The sequence below is a fragment of the Cryptotermes secundus genome, unplaced genomic scaffold (genome assembly GCF_002891405.2).
Source record: "Cryptotermes secundus unplaced genomic scaffold, Csec_1.0 scaffold66, whole genome shotgun sequence".
Lineage (NCBI taxonomy): Eukaryota > Metazoa > Arthropoda > Insecta > Blattodea > Kalotermitidae > Cryptotermes > Cryptotermes secundus.
In genome coordinates this window covers 1,839,601-1,860,321 of record NW_019731262.1, presented here as the reverse complement: position 1 = coordinate 1,860,321, position 20,721 = coordinate 1,839,601, and the positions used below count along the sequence as shown (strand labels likewise).

General features: G+C 37.6%; 3 protein-coding genes across 4 annotated transcripts in view; 2 read left to right on the top strand and 1 right to left on the bottom strand.

Annotated features, from left to right (window-relative positions):
• The window catches only part of LOC111866680 (acid phosphatase type 7), an 18,349-nt gene extending 3,572 nt beyond the window's left edge, over window positions 1-14,777 (top strand). Inside the window, exons 3-9 of the mRNA XM_023855861.2 lie at window positions 1,152-1,360; window positions 2,427-2,524; window positions 3,213-3,390; window positions 8,594-8,736; window positions 9,870-10,041; window positions 10,267-10,401; window positions 12,086-14,777. Coding sequence (XP_023711629.1) covers window positions 1,152-1,360; window positions 2,427-2,524; window positions 3,213-3,390; window positions 8,594-8,736; window positions 9,870-10,041; window positions 10,267-10,401; window positions 12,086-12,151 — 1,001 coding nt within the window. The 3' untranslated portion in view covers window positions 12,152-14,777. The remainder of the gene's footprint in view (window positions 1-1,151; window positions 1,361-2,426; window positions 2,525-3,212; window positions 3,391-8,593; window positions 8,737-9,869; window positions 10,042-10,266; window positions 10,402-12,085) is intronic.
• A 195-nt stretch (window positions 14,778-14,972) lies between these two features.
• LOC111866682 (beta-1,3-galactosyltransferase 5) lies at window positions 14,973-18,367 on the bottom strand. Its single transcript, XM_023855866.2, has one exon. It carries the CDS (start codon window positions 18,057-18,059, stop codon window positions 16,899-16,901), a length of 1,161 nt encoding a protein of 386 aa, XP_023711634.1. The 5' UTR covers window positions 18,060-18,367; the 3' UTR covers window positions 14,973-16,898.
• A 52-nt stretch (window positions 18,368-18,419) lies between these two features.
• Window positions 18,420-20,721, top strand: part of LOC111866700 (G patch domain-containing protein 2) — a 19,093-nt gene continuing 16,791 nt past the window's right edge. The window contains exons 1-3 of one of the 2 annotated variants that reach the window (XM_023855887.2): window positions 18,420-19,024; window positions 19,472-19,675; window positions 19,875-19,969. In XM_023855887.2, the coding sequence (XP_023711655.1) occupies window positions 19,519-19,675; window positions 19,875-19,969 (252 nt within the window). In that variant the 5' untranslated portion in view covers window positions 18,420-19,024; window positions 19,472-19,518. Of the gene's footprint in view, window positions 19,025-19,468; window positions 19,676-19,874; window positions 19,970-20,721 lie in introns of both variants that reach the window. The other variant, XM_023855888.2, reaches the window with a different exon arrangement.

Below are 20,721 nucleotides of genomic sequence, written 5' to 3'. Positions count from 1 at the left end.
TGCATCCGTTCTGCGGTGGTATGACTCACGGCAAATTGCAGCTGCGGCGCGCACTTGATTGTACGCACTGTATATGGAGTGGGACCTAGAGACTCATGTAGGGATCTTTTTAAGAAACTGAATATACTGCCATTGTCATGTGAATACATTCTCTCGTTGATGATGTTTGTTATTGATAATCAAACTAAATTTTGTTCAGGTTTAGATGTTCATGGTTCGAATACAAGAAATCAAAAGCAATTATATTTGCCAAACTCGAATCTTTCTGCTTTTCAGGTACTATGTTTACCACTATTAAACTATTCAACAGATTGCCCATAACCATTCAGAGCCCTAAGGAGGACAGAATTAGTTTTAAAAATAGGCTGTCTTTATATCTTATGAATAATCCCTTTTATACAGTTTCTGAATATATGGAGCATAATATAAACAGTTAGTTTTAATTATTCTGTTATCTGTGTGTCTGTTTAAATTTTTTGTATTTATTTTTTTGATATGATGACTTCCATGTCCATTTGTTTTGGACTTATCAAATGTATGTATGTATGTATGTGGGAATAAGGGATGCTGATGCAATGTATCTAAGGCCATGTATAACCAATTCACCCCACAGTCCTCATCTCAGTTAGTGAAATCAACCAGATCCACTGATTGTTCTAATAAAGACGGCCAGGTCTAAACACACAGGCAGTATAAGATCTTATAAAAAGTAAAGCTATCCCTGTACCAGGCTGTGAAGGCCCATAAGGTTGTGAGACGTTGAGGGTCCCACATTATGTAGACAATCAGCTCAAAGATGGCGGTAAGGTGGTCAGCCTTACGCACCGGCCACACTTTACTCCCCAGGAAAATTATTTAATTAATTCCTGGTACTCATTTCTGTTAAGAGGCTGAGTGGACCCCAGGGCCTAATGCGGCTGGAAGGATTAGATCAACTGAAAAGAATCCAATGACCTCATCGGGACTTCCAGCTTATTGTATCTGTAATAATGTGATCATAGAATGTGAAACTTTTAAGAGCTTTCATACTTAATTAAACGTCCCTGAATATGGCGGATTTCCACTGAAATTTTTATTAAATAAATTTATTATGTAGTTGTATCAGATGGCTCTATTAAATTCACTTACAGTGAATGCTTATGTTCATACAGTGTACCACTGTGGGAGTAATAAAGGGTGGTCAAAAGAGTTTTGGTTTGTGACCCCACGTAACGACTCTGACTGGATTCCTCATTTGGCTGTATTTGGAGATCTTGGTAATGAAAATGGACGGTCCATTCCACAACTGCAGGAGGAGGCACAGCGTGGCATGTATGATGCTGTGTTTCACATTGGTGACTTTGCTTATGACATGGATTGGGTATGATATTATCATAACGGCTGTTGTTCTAAGTCTTGCAATCCTACATCTTGGGGTGTAAGCTGCATAATTTACAGTATTAAGCCTCAGCTTGAATGTGGTTGAAGTTTATGAGATTACTGAGCCTGTTTACGCTGAAAAACACCTAAATACTTAAGTTAATATTACATTAAAACTCATTACTTTTTATTTATTTGTGGTTCATTTAATGGAAATAGTTAGCACCACATACCACATATTGTTGAATGATAGCATGACTAATAAATAAAGAATTGGAAAGGTTATGGAAGGAAACTGTCATTGCCTGATTTGAGGTACTGTCTTGATATTTACCTGAAGAGACTGAGGAGAACCATGGTAGTTGGTGTCTTGGCCTAGTCTGAAACTGGTCACCTATCTAATGCAAGCCAGGAGAATCACTGTTTGAACCAACTTGCTTGGTAAAAGTAATTGTCATCATTCTGTATTTCAGCATCCCATTGCAAAGGTTCACATTAGCGTCCATTTGTCTATATCTGTCTAAATTGCAACACTTGTTTTACACTTCAGTAACTAACAGATAACTAACGTGAGGAACAAGCTGCCGGGGGAAACATTTTAATATGTTTTACAGAAGTGACGACACCCTGAGTGAAGTGAAACAACAAATTATAAAAGAATTTTATCTTGTTTTAATTAAAGGAGGACTGCAGCGTGTGGTTTTTAAAATGAATTGGAACAGCGAAACAGTGTAGCAGTTTAAACAAGGTTTTGATTGATTATCTGTAATAAAACACCTGAAGATGGCCCTTTGAGGCCAAAACATGTAGTGTTAAGTGTTAAAGAATATATTGAAGTGTAAAACAAGTGTTGCAATTTAGACAGATATAGACAAATGGACAGTAATTCTCATCATTGTTTGAATATAGCCAGTTAACTCTTTACCATGTCTACAACTTGCTGTGAGACACATTATTTGCATCTTGGTACATTAAGTATGGCAGAAAACATTTAATTTTACCACATTCTGCTGTTTTAGTCATGGGAAAGGCTTAAGTGTGCTAATTTTAAGTGTTTCACTGTGCAGGAGAATGGTCGTGTTGGGGATGACTTCATGAACAAAATTCAGCCAATTGCTGCATATGTTCCTTACATGACAAGCCCTGGAAATCATGAGGAAGCCTAGTAAGTTCACATTAACACAGTCACGGCCACACCATTATACTGTGATTTTACATGCTGGGCAGGCCATGTTTACGTTATTACAGTCAAACAGATGTGGCAAATAACAAGTAAAAGGCAATAAAAATTGCTGTATATTTCAACTTGAAGTTTATACAAGCTTCACTTTAAGTTCTGTTACATATGAGCAACATCTGTAGAAAGGAATGGTATTTATATACACAGATGGCAGCAGCCTGTAACTTGATGGGATTAGCATTGGAACACAGTAAACTTGAAGCCCAAGCATGGCTAGACTGAATGCCCCATAAACCTTGCCCTAAGCCACAATTTTCTGTAAGCGCTCAGCTATGCTGACTGCAGTGCTTTTCAGGAATGTAACCTCCGTGGTTTGTGTGGAATAACTGTATAAGTAAAAACTCCTTCCTATTTTCCATTTACCGAGTTACAATTTCTGATACAACTGTCTCTCACAAATGAAGTGCATCCAATAAAATAAAACAAAAACGCAAAGAAATATTCTGTAGAACATATTACTATCAGGAGCCAGAATAACTTAGTAGGGGACTAGGCTGTGGCCTGAGGACAAAGGCATCAGGGTTCATGGGCAGAGATTTTTCTCTTCTCCACATTGATAGTAAGTTTCTATAATATTTTAGTATATATGTATGTCAATTCGCTTGTGTTTCAGTAACTTCAGTGATTACCGAACACGCTTCACAATGCCAGGCAACGCAGAGGGCCTGTGGTACAGTTTCAACATGGGTCCAGTGCATTTTATATCTGTTTCAACTGAAGTGTATTACTTTTTGGAGTATGGTCTCAAACTACTTACAAACCAATATTCCTGGCTTGAGCAGGATCTTAAGGTACACAGAACATTAACTGTTTCATATTCTTTGTCAGAAGGCTTCCAACATCATAATTGGCATTTATAGACCCACTGTCAGAATCCTTCTGTCCTGAATGTTATGTGACTGCATGCTATATACTGTGTTTTTGCTGCTGATAGCAGGAGTTTTGTATTGTCCCATACCAAAGTGTCTTTTTGTTTACATTTTTTTCACAAATTGATTTGTAGCTGGTAGGAGTGAGGTTTGAAATGAAAAGACTGGAAAATGGTCATGACAGGCCATTATTTAAGGTGTGTAACATTGCATCTACATCAGTTTGTAAGCTGGGCAGTTAACTTTTATTTTTGAAACTTGTAAATAGCATAATTGTTCAGATTTGTTTGAAGCATGAGCCTATCATGTAAAAAATTATTAAAGAAAATTGTAACAGTTCTTATGGAATGTAGAAAGACACAAGCTTATGATATACAAGACTGTAATTTTACCTGTTACTTTGTATTGGTGTGAAAACTTGATCTCTAACATTAAGGGGATGAGACTGATTCATGATACTGGGAGCAGGGTGCATAGAAGAATATTTTGACCCATGGCAGGAGGCTGGAGGGATTTGCATAATGAGGAGCTTCATAATTTGTATTCTTCACCATATATTAGTAGAACTAGCATAAAGCCCATTTCAGTTTCAAGAGAGTCCTGAGGATAGGGTTAGTAGTTTCCTCCAAAATGCTGGTACCAGTGTACCCAAACTGCATTGCATCACAATGTAGAAAATCAGGACTTAAAATAATTATTTTTATGTGGTACAGTACAGTAAATTCCCAGTTATCCAATATCCAGACATCCATAATTCTCATTCAGCTGGCAAAATTTTCTAGGAAAATTTGCTGGTTTTGTATCAAAAGCAGATTTGTCACCAATGTACGAGGGGGGACCCAAAAATAACCGGAACCGACCTGTTGCGTGCGCATGCTTCGTAGTTACGAGTTGTGCTGCTAGGTGGTGTTTGCTGGGGGTCTCCCGCGACTGTTAGTGAGCTGGCTTCAGTCTGAGTTAAGTGGTTTGTCTGTGGTGCTCTGTTGTGTGCGTTCCTGTTTCAACCCTTTGGCGATTAGTGAGATGGCCGACCAGAAGGAACAAAGAGTGTGCGTGAAATTCTGGATCGTTCTGCACTTCACTCTTCAAGTTGCGGCAAACATTCATGCGGTTTTCTCTTTGGTCATCTCCGAGCAAGCGTGGAACAAATTTTGCAGACACCCGTCTCATGTGCAAACCTTCGGTTAAAATTCGCTCGACCGTGCTCCATGAGANAAACCACTTAACTCAGACTGACGCCAGCTCACTAACAGTCACGGGAAACCCCCAGCTAACACCACCTAGCAGAACAACTCGTAACTACAAAGCATGCGCACGCAACAGGTCGGTTCCGGTTATTTTTGGGTCCCCCTTCGTATATTCACACATCATGTCATAGTTCCCCCATCCACCACTAGTAACACTACCTGTCATCCTCCTTCATACAGGTCCCATTACAATGGGGGCTAGTTGAATTTGTGATCAGGATACATGTCTGAAATCTTTCACCCATCAAACCCCTGTATCACCTATGAAGACGCCCATGCATGAGAATGTATTCTCAACAGGATTTATGGAAGGTGAATAAATGAAATGAGAACTAAACTGAAAATATGTTGTTTTGATTTTGTATTGGATATCTATAAGATAATTTGAAAATTTGGGAAAATTATATTTCAGAACTATATGATCGGCCTAATCGGCCAGAAACCTTAGAAGTTGAACCGGAAGAAGAAGTAGATACAGACGAGAAAGGACCATATATTTTACAAAGTGAGGTGGAAAAGGCTATCAAGGCAGCGTCATCAGTAGCGACTTGAAGCACGGAGCAAATGATGCTCGAGATGGTTTAAGTTCGTATAGCAGCAGGCGTGACCAGAGTGGTTTGAACGGCTGCTGTACTGCGATGTGGAAAGCAAATGGAAAAACTACCACATTATCACTTTTCCTGGATAGTCTCTTTCCAAAAACAGAGATACCATATATGCGAGATGTTTCCTCTGGAGGCAAAACAATCCGGAGGTAAACTACTCCCCCAATCGGATCTCCGGGGGGGGATGTTTCTAGAGGAAATGTCATGCAGGCGTTACAACAAGAAAAAGTGCGAAGATCAGAAGAAACAGCATGGATACAAGATTGGAACATGGAATGTCAGGACCTTGAATCAAGCAGGAAAATTGGAGAATTTGAAAACGGAAATGCAGAAGAATGAAGTGTCTGTTCTAGGTGTCAGCGAAGTGCGGTGGAAAGGACAAGGTGAAATAAGAAGCGGTGATTATACAGTGTATTATTCCGGAGGTGAACGGGCTGAAAGAGGTGTGGCAATAGTGGTGCATAAAAGTGTAGTGAGGAGTGTTGTTAAGAAGATTGCTTGTAATGACAGAATTATTGCTCTGAAGTTAAAGGCAGAACCGGTAGATATACTGATTATACAAGTGTACATGCCAACATCAGAGTATGAAGACGATGAAGTGGAAAAAGTGTATGACACAATTGAAGAAATTCTTCAGGAAGATGGAAGAGGAGACACAAACAGCATCATATTGGGAGACTGGAACAGCATTGTTGGAGATGAACCATATCAGAATATTGTTGGATCACATGGACTAGGAAGACGGAATCACAGAGGTCAAATGCTTATTGACTTTTGTGAACGAAATGGATTGATTGTTACCAACACTTGGTTCAAGAAGCCAAAGAGAAGAATTTACACATGGAAGGCACCTGGGGATTGGAAGAGGCATCAGCTGGACTACATCCTTGTGAAACATCGATTCAGAAACAGTGTGAAGGATGTGAAGACGCTTCCTGGGGCAGACATTGACTCTGACCACAACTTGCTGGTTGCCAAGTTCCGAACCAGGTTGAAGAAAATTATAGGATTTCGAAAGCGCAGACCCAGATGGGATTTGGAGAAGTTATATGCTCAAAGACAAAGCGTGCAAGAGACTCTAGAAGAGAAACTCGGTGCAATTGAAGGTGAAAGCGGAAATGCTGAAGCGCAGTGGAACGATATAAAAGAATGCATGTTAGATACTATCAGTGATTTGGTAGGTAAAGTTGAGAAGATAGCAAGAAAACCATGGGTTACACAGGAGATGATGAGTAAAATGGAGGAGCGAAGGAAATGGAAGAATGTCAACAATGAAGAAGGCAGGAGGAAATACAGGAGACTGAGGAATGAATTGAAAAGAGCCACGGACAGGGCCAAAAAGGAATATCTTGAGAAGATATGTAATGAGATTATGGAATTTCAAAGAACAGGCCGTTATGATTTGATGTACATGAAGACAAAAGAACTAGGATGGAAAGAGAATCATGGGATTCAAAATGTTGGCATCGAAGACTCCCAGGGGAATAGAATAGTAGATCAGAGGCAAGTGCTGAAAATTTGGGAAAATTATATTTCAGAACTATATGATCGACCTAATCGGCCAGAAACCTTAGAAGTTGAACCGGAAGAAGAAGTAGATACAGACGAGAAAGGACCATATATTTTACAAAGTGAGGTGGAAAAAGCTATCAAGGAAATGAGGAAGGGAAAGGCTACAGGAGATGATGATGTACCTGGAGATGTGCTCAAGTTACTGGGAGAAGGTGGTTTGAAAACACTGACAAAACTAATGAACACCATATATGAAAGTGGAGAGTGGCCCAAGGACTTTACAGAAGTTACAATGATTGCCTTAAAGAAAAAGACAAAAGCTACAAAATGCAGCGACCATCGCACAATAAGTCTTATTGCACATACAGCAAAGATAATAGCAAAGATACTTAAAAGAAGAATTGAAAGGAAAATAGAGGATGTACTTGGAGAAGATCAGTTTGGATTTAGAAGAGGAAAAGGAACCAGGGATGCAATTGGGATGATGAGAATTATAGCGGAACGAACTTTGGAGATAGATGAAGAACTGTGTGTTTGCTTCATAGACTGGCAGAAGGCATTTGACCGGGTAAACTGGACCAAATTAATGCAGATCCTGAAAGAAACAGGTATCGATTGGCATGAAAGAAGATTGATTAGCAAATTGTACATGGATCAGAAAGTTAGAGTACGACTGGACAGGGGGGAGACAGGAAGTGTGCAGATTGGAAGAGGAGTTCGACAAGGATGCTGTTTATCACCAATTCTGTTCAACTTGTACAGCGAATGCCTTACCAAGGAAGCTCTGGATGGGCTCGGTGACTTCAAAGTAGGAGGGCAAATTATTCAAACTGTGAAATATGCAGATGACCTTGTGTTAATGGCTAAGGAAGAAACTGTGCTACAGGGCATGATTGATAGACTAATTGAAATTGGAAGGTGCTATGGCATGGAAATGAATGTGGAGAAAACAAAAGTAATGAAAATTTCGAGACAACCAACCCCAGTCACAATAAAGATAGACCAAAAACAAGTGGAGAATGTGAAATGTTTTAAATATTTGGGTAGCTTGTTAACAGATGATGGAAGGTGTACTTGTGAAATTAAATCCAGGATTGCCATGGCAAAAGCTGCATTTAGCAAGAAGAAGAATCTTTTTACCAGCAAATTGGACTTAAATTTGAGGAAGAAACTAGTGAAATGCTACATTTGGAGCATAGCTCTGTATGGGGCTGAAACATGGACACTTAGGGCAGTAGATCAGAAACATCTGGAAAGTTTCGAAATGTGGTGTTGGAGAAGAATGGAGAAGATCAGTTGGACCGATTATGTGAGAAATGAAGAAGTGTTAATTAGAGTCAGTGAGCAGAGGAATATCCTACATGAAATAAGAAAACGGAAGGCTAATTGGATTGGTCATGTTCTACGCAGAAACTGCCTTCTAAAAGAAGCTATCGAAGGAAAGATAGATGGGCGGATAGAAGTGACAAGAAGACGAGGAAGAAGACGTAAGAAGATGCTGGATGACCTTGGGGACAGAAGAGAATACTGTCATTTGAAGGAGAAAGCTCTAGATCGCATTAAGTGGAGGAATTGTTTTGATAGAGACTGTGGACCTGTCGTCTTGACAGATTACTGATGATGATGATGATCTATAAGAGTTTTGCCCTTGAAACTAGTAGATTAATGTAACCGGCAAACCCCCATTTCCCATATATGCCAGAGAATGAGGTCTTTATTATATATTTATCGTTGAATGTTGTATTTTTGCCATTGTTTCAGGAGGCTACAAGCTCAGAAAACCGCACTGTACGACCGTGGATTATAATATTGGGGCACAGGCCCATGTATTGTTCTAATGACAACACTGATGATTGTACCAACCATGAGACTTGGAGTCGAGTTGGTGTACCTTTCTTGCATTGGTCAGTAACATTATGATTAATATTTGTTTGACTGAGCAGGCTGTCTCACATGGTAATACTTCTTACTTTCTAGCTCAGGAGGCACCTAGTTCAAAACTTCACCAGAACACCAGCTATTGTGGGGTTTTATTGTGATTTCCCTCTGGCCTTTCAGGCAAGTGTCAGGATACTACCTTGAAATAGGCCACAGTTGCTTAAATTAAACCATGATTGCTTCATTCTGTGTCATTTTCATTTCATTATTCACAGTTATGACAACATTTGACACTGCCTGAGTAACTGACAGCATTGTAAAATAAACCAAATATTTAAATAATAAATACCATGAAATCATACTGGTGCTGCATGTGATTATGAATCCACACATGCCGTCCACAGTGCTAATTCTATTGATACATTAATCTCAACATTAGTCTCTCTGTTGTTACCCGTCATTATTTTCATGAAAAATCCTATTTAGAAAAACTTATTTGAACTTACATTTTGTGTGATTTCACTGTTGGACATTATAATATTATATTACAGCATCCTGTTGCACTATGTAGATCTGACTTTGTATTTCACTTCTTGCCATCTGTGTACGACTTCAGTTAATATTCAAAGATCTTCTTCCCTTTATTTTATATCACTACATCAGAAACACCTACTATGAATGATCATTATGACTGACTGCCAAGCAGCAAGCTACTGCTCCTACAAAAACTTTCAGGACACCCACACACTGAACCACAGAAAGATCAACAAATCAACAAAACAAACCAAACATGTGCCTGGTAACAACAGGATAAAACATATAACCTAGAATAGTCAGAGGCAATTCACAAAAGAACAGCAGAGCAGCAGATTCCTTCATCACAACTACTGTCACACCTGATGATGGACAGTTAGGCACAAACATGTAGTGATATATACAATAAAGAGGAGACAAATAAATATTAACCATAGTTGTGCATAGGCAGCAAGAAGTAGAAGATGAAGTCAGAATGGATGTTATGGTTGGCCCCTTGTAAATAAATAAAGACACCATATAATCTGAACTGTTCAGAGGGTTATTAAATGAACCATAAATAGATATTGTACCAAAGCTCTTGTCTGGATATAGAATCTTCAGGTCTTATTTCATCTACTTTCAGGTTTGGTATGGAAAAGTTGCTGTATGACTATGGTGTCGACTTAGCCATCTGGGCTCATGAACATTCATATGAACGTTTGTGGCCGTTGTATAATTATAAAGTTCAGAATGGAAGTTATGCAGAACCATATCACAACCCTCGAGCTCCTGTTCATATTATAACAGGCTCAGCGGTAAATATGATTATGACCTCCTCACCACCTCCATCATCATCATCATCATCATCATCAACATCATAATCATTTGTATGATGCACTTGTATCAGACATTACTTAAGAGATATTAGACCACTGATTGTTTATTGTTTCATGTAAACATTCCTTGAAGCTAGTCAGTAAGAGAGTAAGAGGTCAATAATGGAAAAAGATTTAATGGGAATGCTGTATTTATGTAAACAGGGTTGCAGGGAGCTACATGACCTGTTTGGTGATCAACCTGAATGGTCAGCATATCGTTCCCTTGAATATGGTTACATGCGTTTGCGTGTTCACAATGCATCTCACTTGTATACAGAACAAGTGGCAGTTGACAAGGTGAGAAACCTAAAGAATACTTCTGAAAACGTGTATGTTCTTTAAAAATAGCTGCACTGAAATGTACCACAAAAGGAAGGAAGTCAAACTCAGTCACTTCAGTTTTGCTAAGGTTTGATTTAAGATCTATATGGTATATTCCTGATTATCCATGCAGAGTAAAGATCCTTAATCATTTGCCACCAAAAATCAAATCTATGTCTAATGACTTGAAAAATTTTAAAATTCAGTTGACAACATTTTTATTGCAAAACTCTTTTTATACATGTGATGAATGCTTTAGTAACAAATTTGCCTAAAAATAAGGATAATAGCATAAACAATTTTAATATTGCATAATTTTATGTATAGTGATGTAAGACTGTTTTTTTATATAAATTAACACTTTTTTTTTATCTATTTTAATGATTATAAACTGTACATATATGAAGAAAGTCGTCTTCTGGGTTTAGGCACCGTGTACATATATATTTATATTTGTATTGTACTATATTAATTATGTGACTGGTTCTATATCTATGTATATGGATTTATGGAATATACATTAAATGAATGAATGAATGAATGAATGAGTTTGTCTGATTTGCAGATTATCCCTGTCCCTTTTTAGGTATGTTCACAACCTTGCACAGTGCCTGTCAGAATTTTTGAGTCCCTTCATCTATTCATCTCTGTCTGTAAACTAGAAATAACTCAAGAACTGCAGGGTGAATTTTCATAATATTTGATATTGAAGAATTTTTATGAAAAAAAGTCCTACACTTTTTAAAGTGAATAAATACATTAGATGCTCTGCATATATTTCCAAATGTATATACTGAACAGTTACCTTGGGGTCACAATCACAGTCCAAGATTGCTGTGATCTTTCTGATTAAGACAGCATGTAGTTGGTACATAGGTAGAAGATGGACAAATACATTTCCTCCATCTTCTGTCTTAAAAATTGTTCTTGTGTGTTGTTGGTAATGACCTACCAGAGTATATGGTGTCATAACTCAAAACCACAGTGTGAATTATTTTAATATTGTGTTAGATGTTGTCCACTGTGAAAAATATTGGGATTTGGCTGTGATCTTGTCTTAAGGTGACTGGTGGTTTTTGTACTGACATTGTTCTGGTGATTAGCATACTGGTATTCAAGAGGTCCTCAGCTTGACCTAAACTATTGTGACCAACCAAGATAATAATAAAAATCTCAGTATAATGACATCTGATCACCAAATGTCTTGCATATCAGATGTACCTCAGAAAATGGATAATGTGCAGCATAATAAGATCTAAAAGTTTGTGACGACGGGACATTATGCATCATCCTGTCTTTATCTAAAAACACCATCCTGTTTATTTTTCAAAACACAGCGTTTTGGAGACTGGATTCCGTATCCATTTAAAACCTACTCGGTTGGGCCTAATCGTTCAAGCTATCTCCAGAGACAGGAACTAGCTCTTATCGATTGGGCCCAACTGTGTAGGTTTTACCTGAAGACAGAGACAGAATCCAGTCTCTGAAAAGTTGTGTTTTGGAAAGTAAAGAGGATGGTGTTTCTAGGTAAAGACAGGATGATGGATAATGTCCAGAAACATAATATTTGTTCAGCATAATATTCAAATAATGAATCAGCCATTGTCTGAGATCTTTAGAAGCTCATAATATGAATCTTTACCTGTTTTAATGTTCACAGGGAGGTGAAGTGATTGATCATGTATGGATTATTAGAGAATCACATGGACCATATGGACAGGAATGAATACCTCCATCTGTTCTGGAGAATGATGGATGCTAATCAACAGGACATATCATTCGAGGGGTTTATAAAGGGCTTTAAGGTGAGCTGGGAACATATCTTTGCAATTTATATACGTTATTGGCCCAGCTGGGACCTTCATCATGAATTTAAAATGATATTTACTTTTAAGTAGTCTAGATCAGCGGGAGATATTGTCATATACTGAACTGGGGATCAGACTGTGTTTGTTGGAATGTACAGGTTTTCTTTCTTGACAGTCTCCAGCTTAATCAGTTCAGCAACCACATAAAAATAAAATACAGAAGTCAGAGCAAAGAAGTAGTTGGTTGCTGCAGCAATGAGAATGGTTATGAGGTCAGACATTTAATTAACAAGATTGACGTTTTGTGCAACAGCTGGCAACACTTACCTGTTGGATTATATCACATCATAATTTAGTAGTTTTGTGATAAATCGTCACTGAGGATACAGTTTTTATTTTGTGGTTACAGTAAATGTTTTAGTTTTTTGTAAACATAATAATATGTCTTGTCAGATTGTTTCGCACAGTCTTTGAAAAAGAAAACATATTTTTTTTTAAAGATAGCAGCTGACACTGAGATTCAGACCTTCCAGAATGATGCAGACACAAAATACCAAAGCCTCCAGTATGTAAATCCATACTCATCACTGAAAAAAAGTGTGGAGGTCAAATTGCAAGATCAAAATCATATTGATATATTATCATTATTATTATTATACTGCAATTGGGTATTCACCCTGTGGCAGTAGATCTTACACTGATACAGACAAGGAAGGACTATAACATAAAGGGAACAATGCAAAACAAAGTACAGACATACAATAAGCAAGGTACACACAGTGCAAATCCAAACATATAAAGTCATAAAAGGGCATGTGCTTGTGTTCGTTTCACTGCACTCGAACAAGGACACTTCACATTACTTCACTTGTTTCATTCAGCTCTGCCTAAGGCCTCTGTACTTGCGACAGCTTTCCTAAATATCTTTCTAAAAGTGTTTAATTTACAGGGGAAAGACACTGGTATGCCTGCAGGTAAATTGTTCCAATCCTTTATGGTCCTATTTACAAAGGAATATTTGCCAACATCTGTTCTTTGTTTCCTGCTCCTAACTTTCCAACTATGATCGTCAGTACTCAGGTAGCATGGTTTAAGCAGGCTATCCCCTATCACTTTCCAAGCCAGTCTCCTGGTGTATGCCTTGTAGAGGGTGCACAGATGGGCTATCACTCTACACTGTGTACCTGATTTAAAGCGCTAACCTGCCATTCTCTGTATGGGTCCCAACACACCGAACCATATTCAAGTATCGGTCTCACTAATGATGTATAAGCTAGATGTTTCGTGTTATTATTGCCCTTTTTCAGTATATGCATTATTAAATGAAGAGCCTTCCATGCTTTTTGTAGTATATAGTTTACATGATCTGCCTATCTTAGATCGCTGCATATGATTATTCCTAGGTACTTAAAGCTATTTACCTCCAGAATTAATTGATCCCCAAAATAATATGTCAGTCAGCCCTTCACCATAGCTTTCGTGAAACTTATGGCCCTCGTATAACCATTCACTCTTTTCCCAAATTTGTCTTAAATACCCTGCTATAACATGCTCCATTTGTTTGGAAACCACTGATGTTAAACTGATCGGTCTGTAGTTCCCAATTACTGATTGATCTCCCCATTTGTAAATAGGGACCACTATAGCCTTTTTCCAGTCCCCTGGGATAGTTCTGTTGTTCATTGTTATGTCCAGCAATCTCGCAAGGTACGGAATCATGGCTTCTCCACCCAACTTTAAAATCACCCCAGGAATATGTATATATAATTTATTTTATATATGAAAGGGTCATCCATAATGAATTTGTTTTCCAAAACCCTGAAACTGAGCAGGTCTGCATAGTGATAATGCTCTAGAATTGCATTCTGGAGCTGTTCAGTTTGAATCTTGGTTGGGACAATGGTTATCCTGATTGAGGTTTCACATGGTTTCCTCAGTCCCTCCAGGCAAGTGTTGTGATAGTGCCTTGATTATGCCTCCATCACTTCCTTTTTTAATTCTTTCCACTTCATCAATCAACCTACCATTCGACACTGCTTAATCTAGATGCTGACAATATGTTAAATAAGCCACAAAAGAAGAGAACAGTGACGCAGGCATTTCATCTTCAAGTGCTAGAAGTTTCTGGTAGTTTATTCACTGTAAAAGACAAAATCTTTAGCCAGACAAATGGATTTTATATTATGACTGCACCTTTCCATGCAACACTTTTGGTAAGTGATTTTTGGTCAGAATCAAATGCCATTATTGGAACATCCACCTTGATTTGGCCATCATGTGGCTTTTCATATTTCATACTTAAAAATATCCTTGATAAGGTCTCATCTCGATGACTTGAAGGCATCCAAATTAGTGTGATAATAATATGGAAAAGGAATTTGGGAGGCAAGTACTTTGGAGGTGACACATACATAAAGGTTAGTGATTGTATTTTTTTAATACAAAATCATTCTGTTATTCAACTGCCAAACCGTATGTTTGTAAGACCTTATTAGTAATTCCTTTCAGATTTTGCTGTTGAATGAAGCATATGCAGCAAACAAAAAATAATTATCAAATTTTAAGGAATGAACAACGCAACACAAAATATGTACTTAGAAATTTAGTGTGAAAAGTGAATTTAGTTTTTGATGATAATTTATGAATTTCTGATATAAGTTTTCATATTAAAGAACAAATATTGCTCAACAGGTGTTTGTTTCAAGGGACAAGTAAGTGTTTCTGATTATNTTTTTTTTAAAAAAAAAAAAAAATCTAAAAAAAAAAAAAAAAGGAAGGGAATATTTAGAACTGATCATCCTGGAAGTTGGTCTTGCCTTAGGCTGTATGTTCTCGATTGAAGATAAATATCATAAACCTTTACAACATATGTGCAAAAAGAGAAGTTTAATAATTAAATGTATTCCTTGTGTGCCAAGCTACATACTGATGACAGTTGTTAATATTAAATATTGTTATAATGTTACTAAATTATTGGAAATTTAATGACTTGCCAGCAGTTATCATCTCATATGCCAAGTTTTCCATCACTGAAGTAAATTTTATACTGGATATTTGCATATTTGATAATATGGTTATGTTTCACGTGTGGTGTAAACTCTGGAGAACTGATTGGTATACAGTTAATTAATTGGAATCTCACAACCCTATGGGCCTTCACGGCCTGGTACAGGGATAGCTTTACTTTACTTTTTTTTATTGTGTTCTATGTTAGTTCTATTTAAAAAAAAATCCAGTGCCAATCCATGACATTTTTATATGTGGTACAAATGTAACACATAATAAAAGAATGGTGGTGGGGAATTATGACATTCCATTTAAAATAAAGTATATATGCTGTATGTGATTGCATAGTTGATTTTATGTTTCCGGGTTGAATAGTTAACATATATTTTTGCTACTATGTTTATATACAGAGTGGATGTTTTAGTGACATTTTGTACCAAAAGAAGCAACATTATTCACATATCTATAACTATATTTTTATTAAAAGGTAGATTCTGGTATTATAAATCATTAAAGTAGACAAAAACAAGTGTGTGTGTATGTACTAAGAAAAGACTTAGGATGTAAAAATGGAAATAAGATTTTCATTATTGTTGCAGACAATTAAGACATTTTGTGAGTAAATATTATGTTTTATCTAAATTATTTTCTTGAGCACTTATCCTACTTAAAATATTCACTCAGCTGTTTTGATACTTTTTATATTACTGTGTATGAAATATAGCACTATTGAATATATTATGTATGAACATGTTGCAATTTTAATATTTTATAAAATGGTTACAGAAAAAAAGTACTGGTCTATAATAAATTCTGGTTGGTAAATGTAAAGTTATCTTTGTGCTTATTTAAGCACCATGCCATTCTCATGGGTACTTCAAAGTTTATTTCCAGTTTTGTTAGAAGAATAAACCTACTTATCCAGAAAATACATGATAAATCTTCAAAAAGGTTACTTCTTACACAATTGTCATGCATTTTCTTGCTAATGTAAAGATATTATGCTGCCAAGGCATATATTGATTTGAATAGTACAAAGAAGAGGGTTCCAGTATTTTGTATACAGTTCTGTTATGGTTAGGCTATATCAGCAGGCTCCAAGGAAACTGCTCACCCATAACCACAGGAGGGGTAGAGGAGACAGAACCCAGTCCAGGCCAGTGATAGCAATGAATAGGAGATGTGAGGAAAACATGGACCAAAGTGACCACCTTCTATCCCCACCACAGGTCTGAGTGACCATCTTGCAGCCTGTCTATATAACGAACCACATCCTCGCCCTATTTTGACACTGACACACGTTCCTTGGAGCGTTGGGGAATACACCTACAGGATTATGCAGTGAAACTGAACATGGTGACCTAGAAGTATTGCTCTAGACTTGTATTCAAACATGCTCAGTTCAAATATCAACCTGGACATCAGCTATCCTGATTGAAAATTGTTGTGGTTTTCCTCAGTCCCTCCAGGAAAATGCTGGGATAGTATCTTGATTAGGCAGTGACCACTTCCTTCTAGGTTCCTTTACAATTCATTAGTCATGCAATGCTATGTAGTCCTGATACTGAAATCGTTGTTTAGTAAACCGCACACAAACTACACAGTATTCACAACCCAGAGGACCATAATCTGAACATATGTACATTCAGGTTGACCAGTTCAAAACAGAGGCACAGGTTTGACTTCGCCATGACCCTGACTTGGAGCTGAAAACTTTTTTGGAGCAACACATGTCCTGTTGAGAGCTCTGTCTGGTGATCTCTGGGGACATTTTCGTTCTTGACAGCTAGCAGCATGCCTCTGGAAACGTAATAACAGCACAGGATCTCCACCATTGGGCCCAACTATATAATCACACAAATGGATCTTGTCTTGAATGCAGCACTCCAAGTATTCAGAATGTAAAGTGAAATACTGATGTATGTCCTGGTGAGATATACCAGCCACCTGTGCAAGAAGTCCTGTGACATAGGTGTCATCAATCCAGAAGTAATGGACAGTTTTTGAAACTTCAAGCAGGGCCCTTGCATCTTTTGGTGTTGTTATGTACAACCAACCAGAGAGGAATGGCGGATACATTGACCCAGGAAATTCCGATTGAGTAACAAACCACTTATTTGCAGGTTCCCGAACGGGTCGAGTTCCTTGTAACAGGTAACCCATCAATAATGGCCTACGATCTTGTACAATTAAATTCATTATATGTATAAGTCTATAAAAATCAACAACAATATCATCATCCATTTTGATGACATACTGAGCTTGCTGACAATACTTTGTTACCCAGTCAAGACCCATCATATGTTTGTAAGTTAAGTTGCGATAGGCTTCTCTGAAGTTTCCTTGAACCAAATCAGAATATCGATGATTTTCATCTTCTAAAGCATTCTGGGTCACTGAATTATATCTGACATCATCTTTAGGATTGGAAACAGCCAGAAGGAAAATACGACGTATTCCCAAATGTTTAAGTTTGTCTTCAGGGTAAGCACGTCGCATTGCACTACGGGCTTCAATGTCACCTGCATGTGATGTAATTATAAGAACAGCAAAAATGGCAATGTCAGTCATGCAGACGTCATTATTTATGATATACTGGAAATGGGGAAGGTCAAGTAATTGCATGGTTGTTGGGAACAGTCCATTATGTGCTACTGGAAGGGGTTTCTGGAGTTTTGGTAAAGGGAATGTGGTACTGTCAAATATGAAACATAAAAAAACTGTTAAACTGACACCACAAATTAACAGAAAAAGCGTCACTGTATTGTGCAACAAACCCATTTGATTCCGTAATGAAAGATTATCACATTTTGCACACATACACAAAACTTGTTTTTGGATGGCACACTTTTTTCCCCTTTTTATAATTTGAACAGACCGTTCCTTGTAATGATATGCGGTTCTTAAATTCGAAGTTACACATTAAGCGCAACTTTCAAACGCCGTTAGCAGTTAAAATAATTATAAACGACTTCCCATAAACTAGGCTATACACGTCCTTTTGCACATTAACTTTATAGTAAACAGCGACTGCATTTACTGCGTGAGAGGAAGGAAGGACTAGATCCATGTGTAAATTAGTTACATGACATGTGCACAGTAAGCCAACGCCTACTTCCCCAAGGTAAACCAGCAGATTTCAGTTGGAAGTGGGGAACGATGTGACAGAATATTCTTTGCATTTTGATTTGTGTACTCAGTTTTATGTGGTTAATAACGTATACAAATACAGTTCAGATTATAAATGCTTTATTATTTGCAATTACATAGCATTCTGAAACGAAACTTTCATAACCAAATACGCCGTTCATAGAACTTCGTATCATGGACCTCATGGACGTCCATAAATTTCAATCTTGAAGCCATGTATATGTAGAGTCGTGTTCTCTTAAACAATCGGCATAATTGGCTTCTATGATATCGTATGTTTTATTGGAGAATAAAATTCGTGTGGAACCACTTCTCTTTTTATAAGCGACTTATTTATAAGTTTATATTTAATTACAGATAACGCAACACGATAACTCTATTTGGACTCCCTCCTGTCACAAAAGTTCCATTCACCAGGAGAAACTAATCGAGTGACGTGAGTGAGCTCTGGCGTATACTAGTGGGAACATAGTATCAGCGAGATCAGCGATATCAGCTGTGTGACATTTTTGCAATGGTGTGTGTGTTATGTATGTTTTCACCGAGGTGATTTCGAGAAAAAAATACTTGTCTTGTTACTTAAATATTTCCGAGCGATCAGATAGTGGCTGAGCTCTGAGCTCGAATCCGTGAAGGTATATTTTCTGCCTTTTAACGAATGTTATATCTGAATTTAGAGAGGTTTACGATAAGTAGGCTATGATGAGTGACGTATGACTCGGAGTTGCGGAAATACACCGCAGAGAATGTTTGTTTTTCAGCGTTTCTGCAAACATTGTAGTTGCCATCTTCAGGGTTCACTCTCAGGGTGGGAGCAGAAATGTTTGACGAAACGTTGGAAAACCAAAGACATTCAAGGGTGCCTAATGTCGAAGTAATACATTAAGCATCAGCCGCGACAACTTAAAAGGAATAATTGTATTGAATGACATTTAATTGGAGGGACTGATCATATTTCGTTATGTTTATGACTTGTAGATGGTAAGCCATATATTATTTTGCAAATATTCATGTCAGAGTTGAATGTACCAGGTTGAAAGATAGATTTAACAGGGATAAAACACTGAATGGTTTTTCAGCAGAAATCAGCATTTTGCTGGCTAACATCACTTGCTACATTGAAGTTCCAATGGAGCGTGTTTTTCAAGCAGTACCAGTAGACCTTCGTATGAAGATGGAAGCTCTGGTCCAAGATTTATCCAATGCACTGGAGGAGTCATCATCGCGTTTGTCATCCCGTCGACGGTGGGGTCTACGGAGACGTGCTCGATCTACTGGCAACCTTCGTAAGGAGTGAATCCTTTTATTACTATTAAAATCTGAACTGAAAACTCAACTTGAAAAAGAAAATAGTTGTATCCACTCTTATTGATATTTGAAGACAAATTGGTGTGTTCAGAGAAACATGCGTAAACTAGAACTGTACGACATTGTGTTGAAGTCATGCTTCTTCAGATATTCCAATGAAGTGTCTCTGTTTTCCAGCAACAGCCTGCCTTAGGTACCAGAGTGATGATTCCAGCAGTAGCATTGGAGAATTGATGCTGTCTCGTGATAAAGGCCTCTCCAGCTTGCATCAGGTAATGTGTACAAGAGTTTGAAACTGCTGGGCTCCTAGAAATGGAGAAAAATAGTAATTCTTTAAGGCCCAGTGGCTGCTATATGGACCACTTACTTTAACATTCAAAATCCCTGCATTCTGCCCACACAGTGTATTTATGTGTTCCATATGATTCTCACAATAAACAGTGATTATTTCCCTAAACAACATTAACCCGCTGGTCTTTGTAGTGGAGATGTAATGTGTTTCCTGTGAGGTACGAACTGAATTTATATATACTGCATTCTGCCCACACAGTGTATTTTATGATTCTCACAATAAACAGTGATTATTTTCCTACACAGTATTAGCCGATTGGCCTTTGTTATGGAGATTGAGTGTGTCAAGTTAATGTCTTCTTGACTGTGATGCTGCATGGTACGCTAGATGGATACTAGAGAAACCTGTTACTTCCATCTTCAGAATAGAAGTGCCACATCCCAGAAACCCATAATTTTAATGTTTACTGTCATACGAACCTCAAATCTTAACCTGTAACAGTAAGAATGGTATACTTCATGTAAAACATCTTTGAGAGAAAAGTCCTGTATGTGTAACAAGATCTCCAATATATTCATTTTATTTCCCAGCATATGTTTGGAATAGAACAGCAGCTCTCTAATGATGACATGTCGGCCAGTATTTGGCCTACTGTACCAGCCCCGGATGATAGGTGATGATGACTGTGAAGCAGTCAGTGGAATAAGAATTGGCAGGGGAAACTGAAGTACT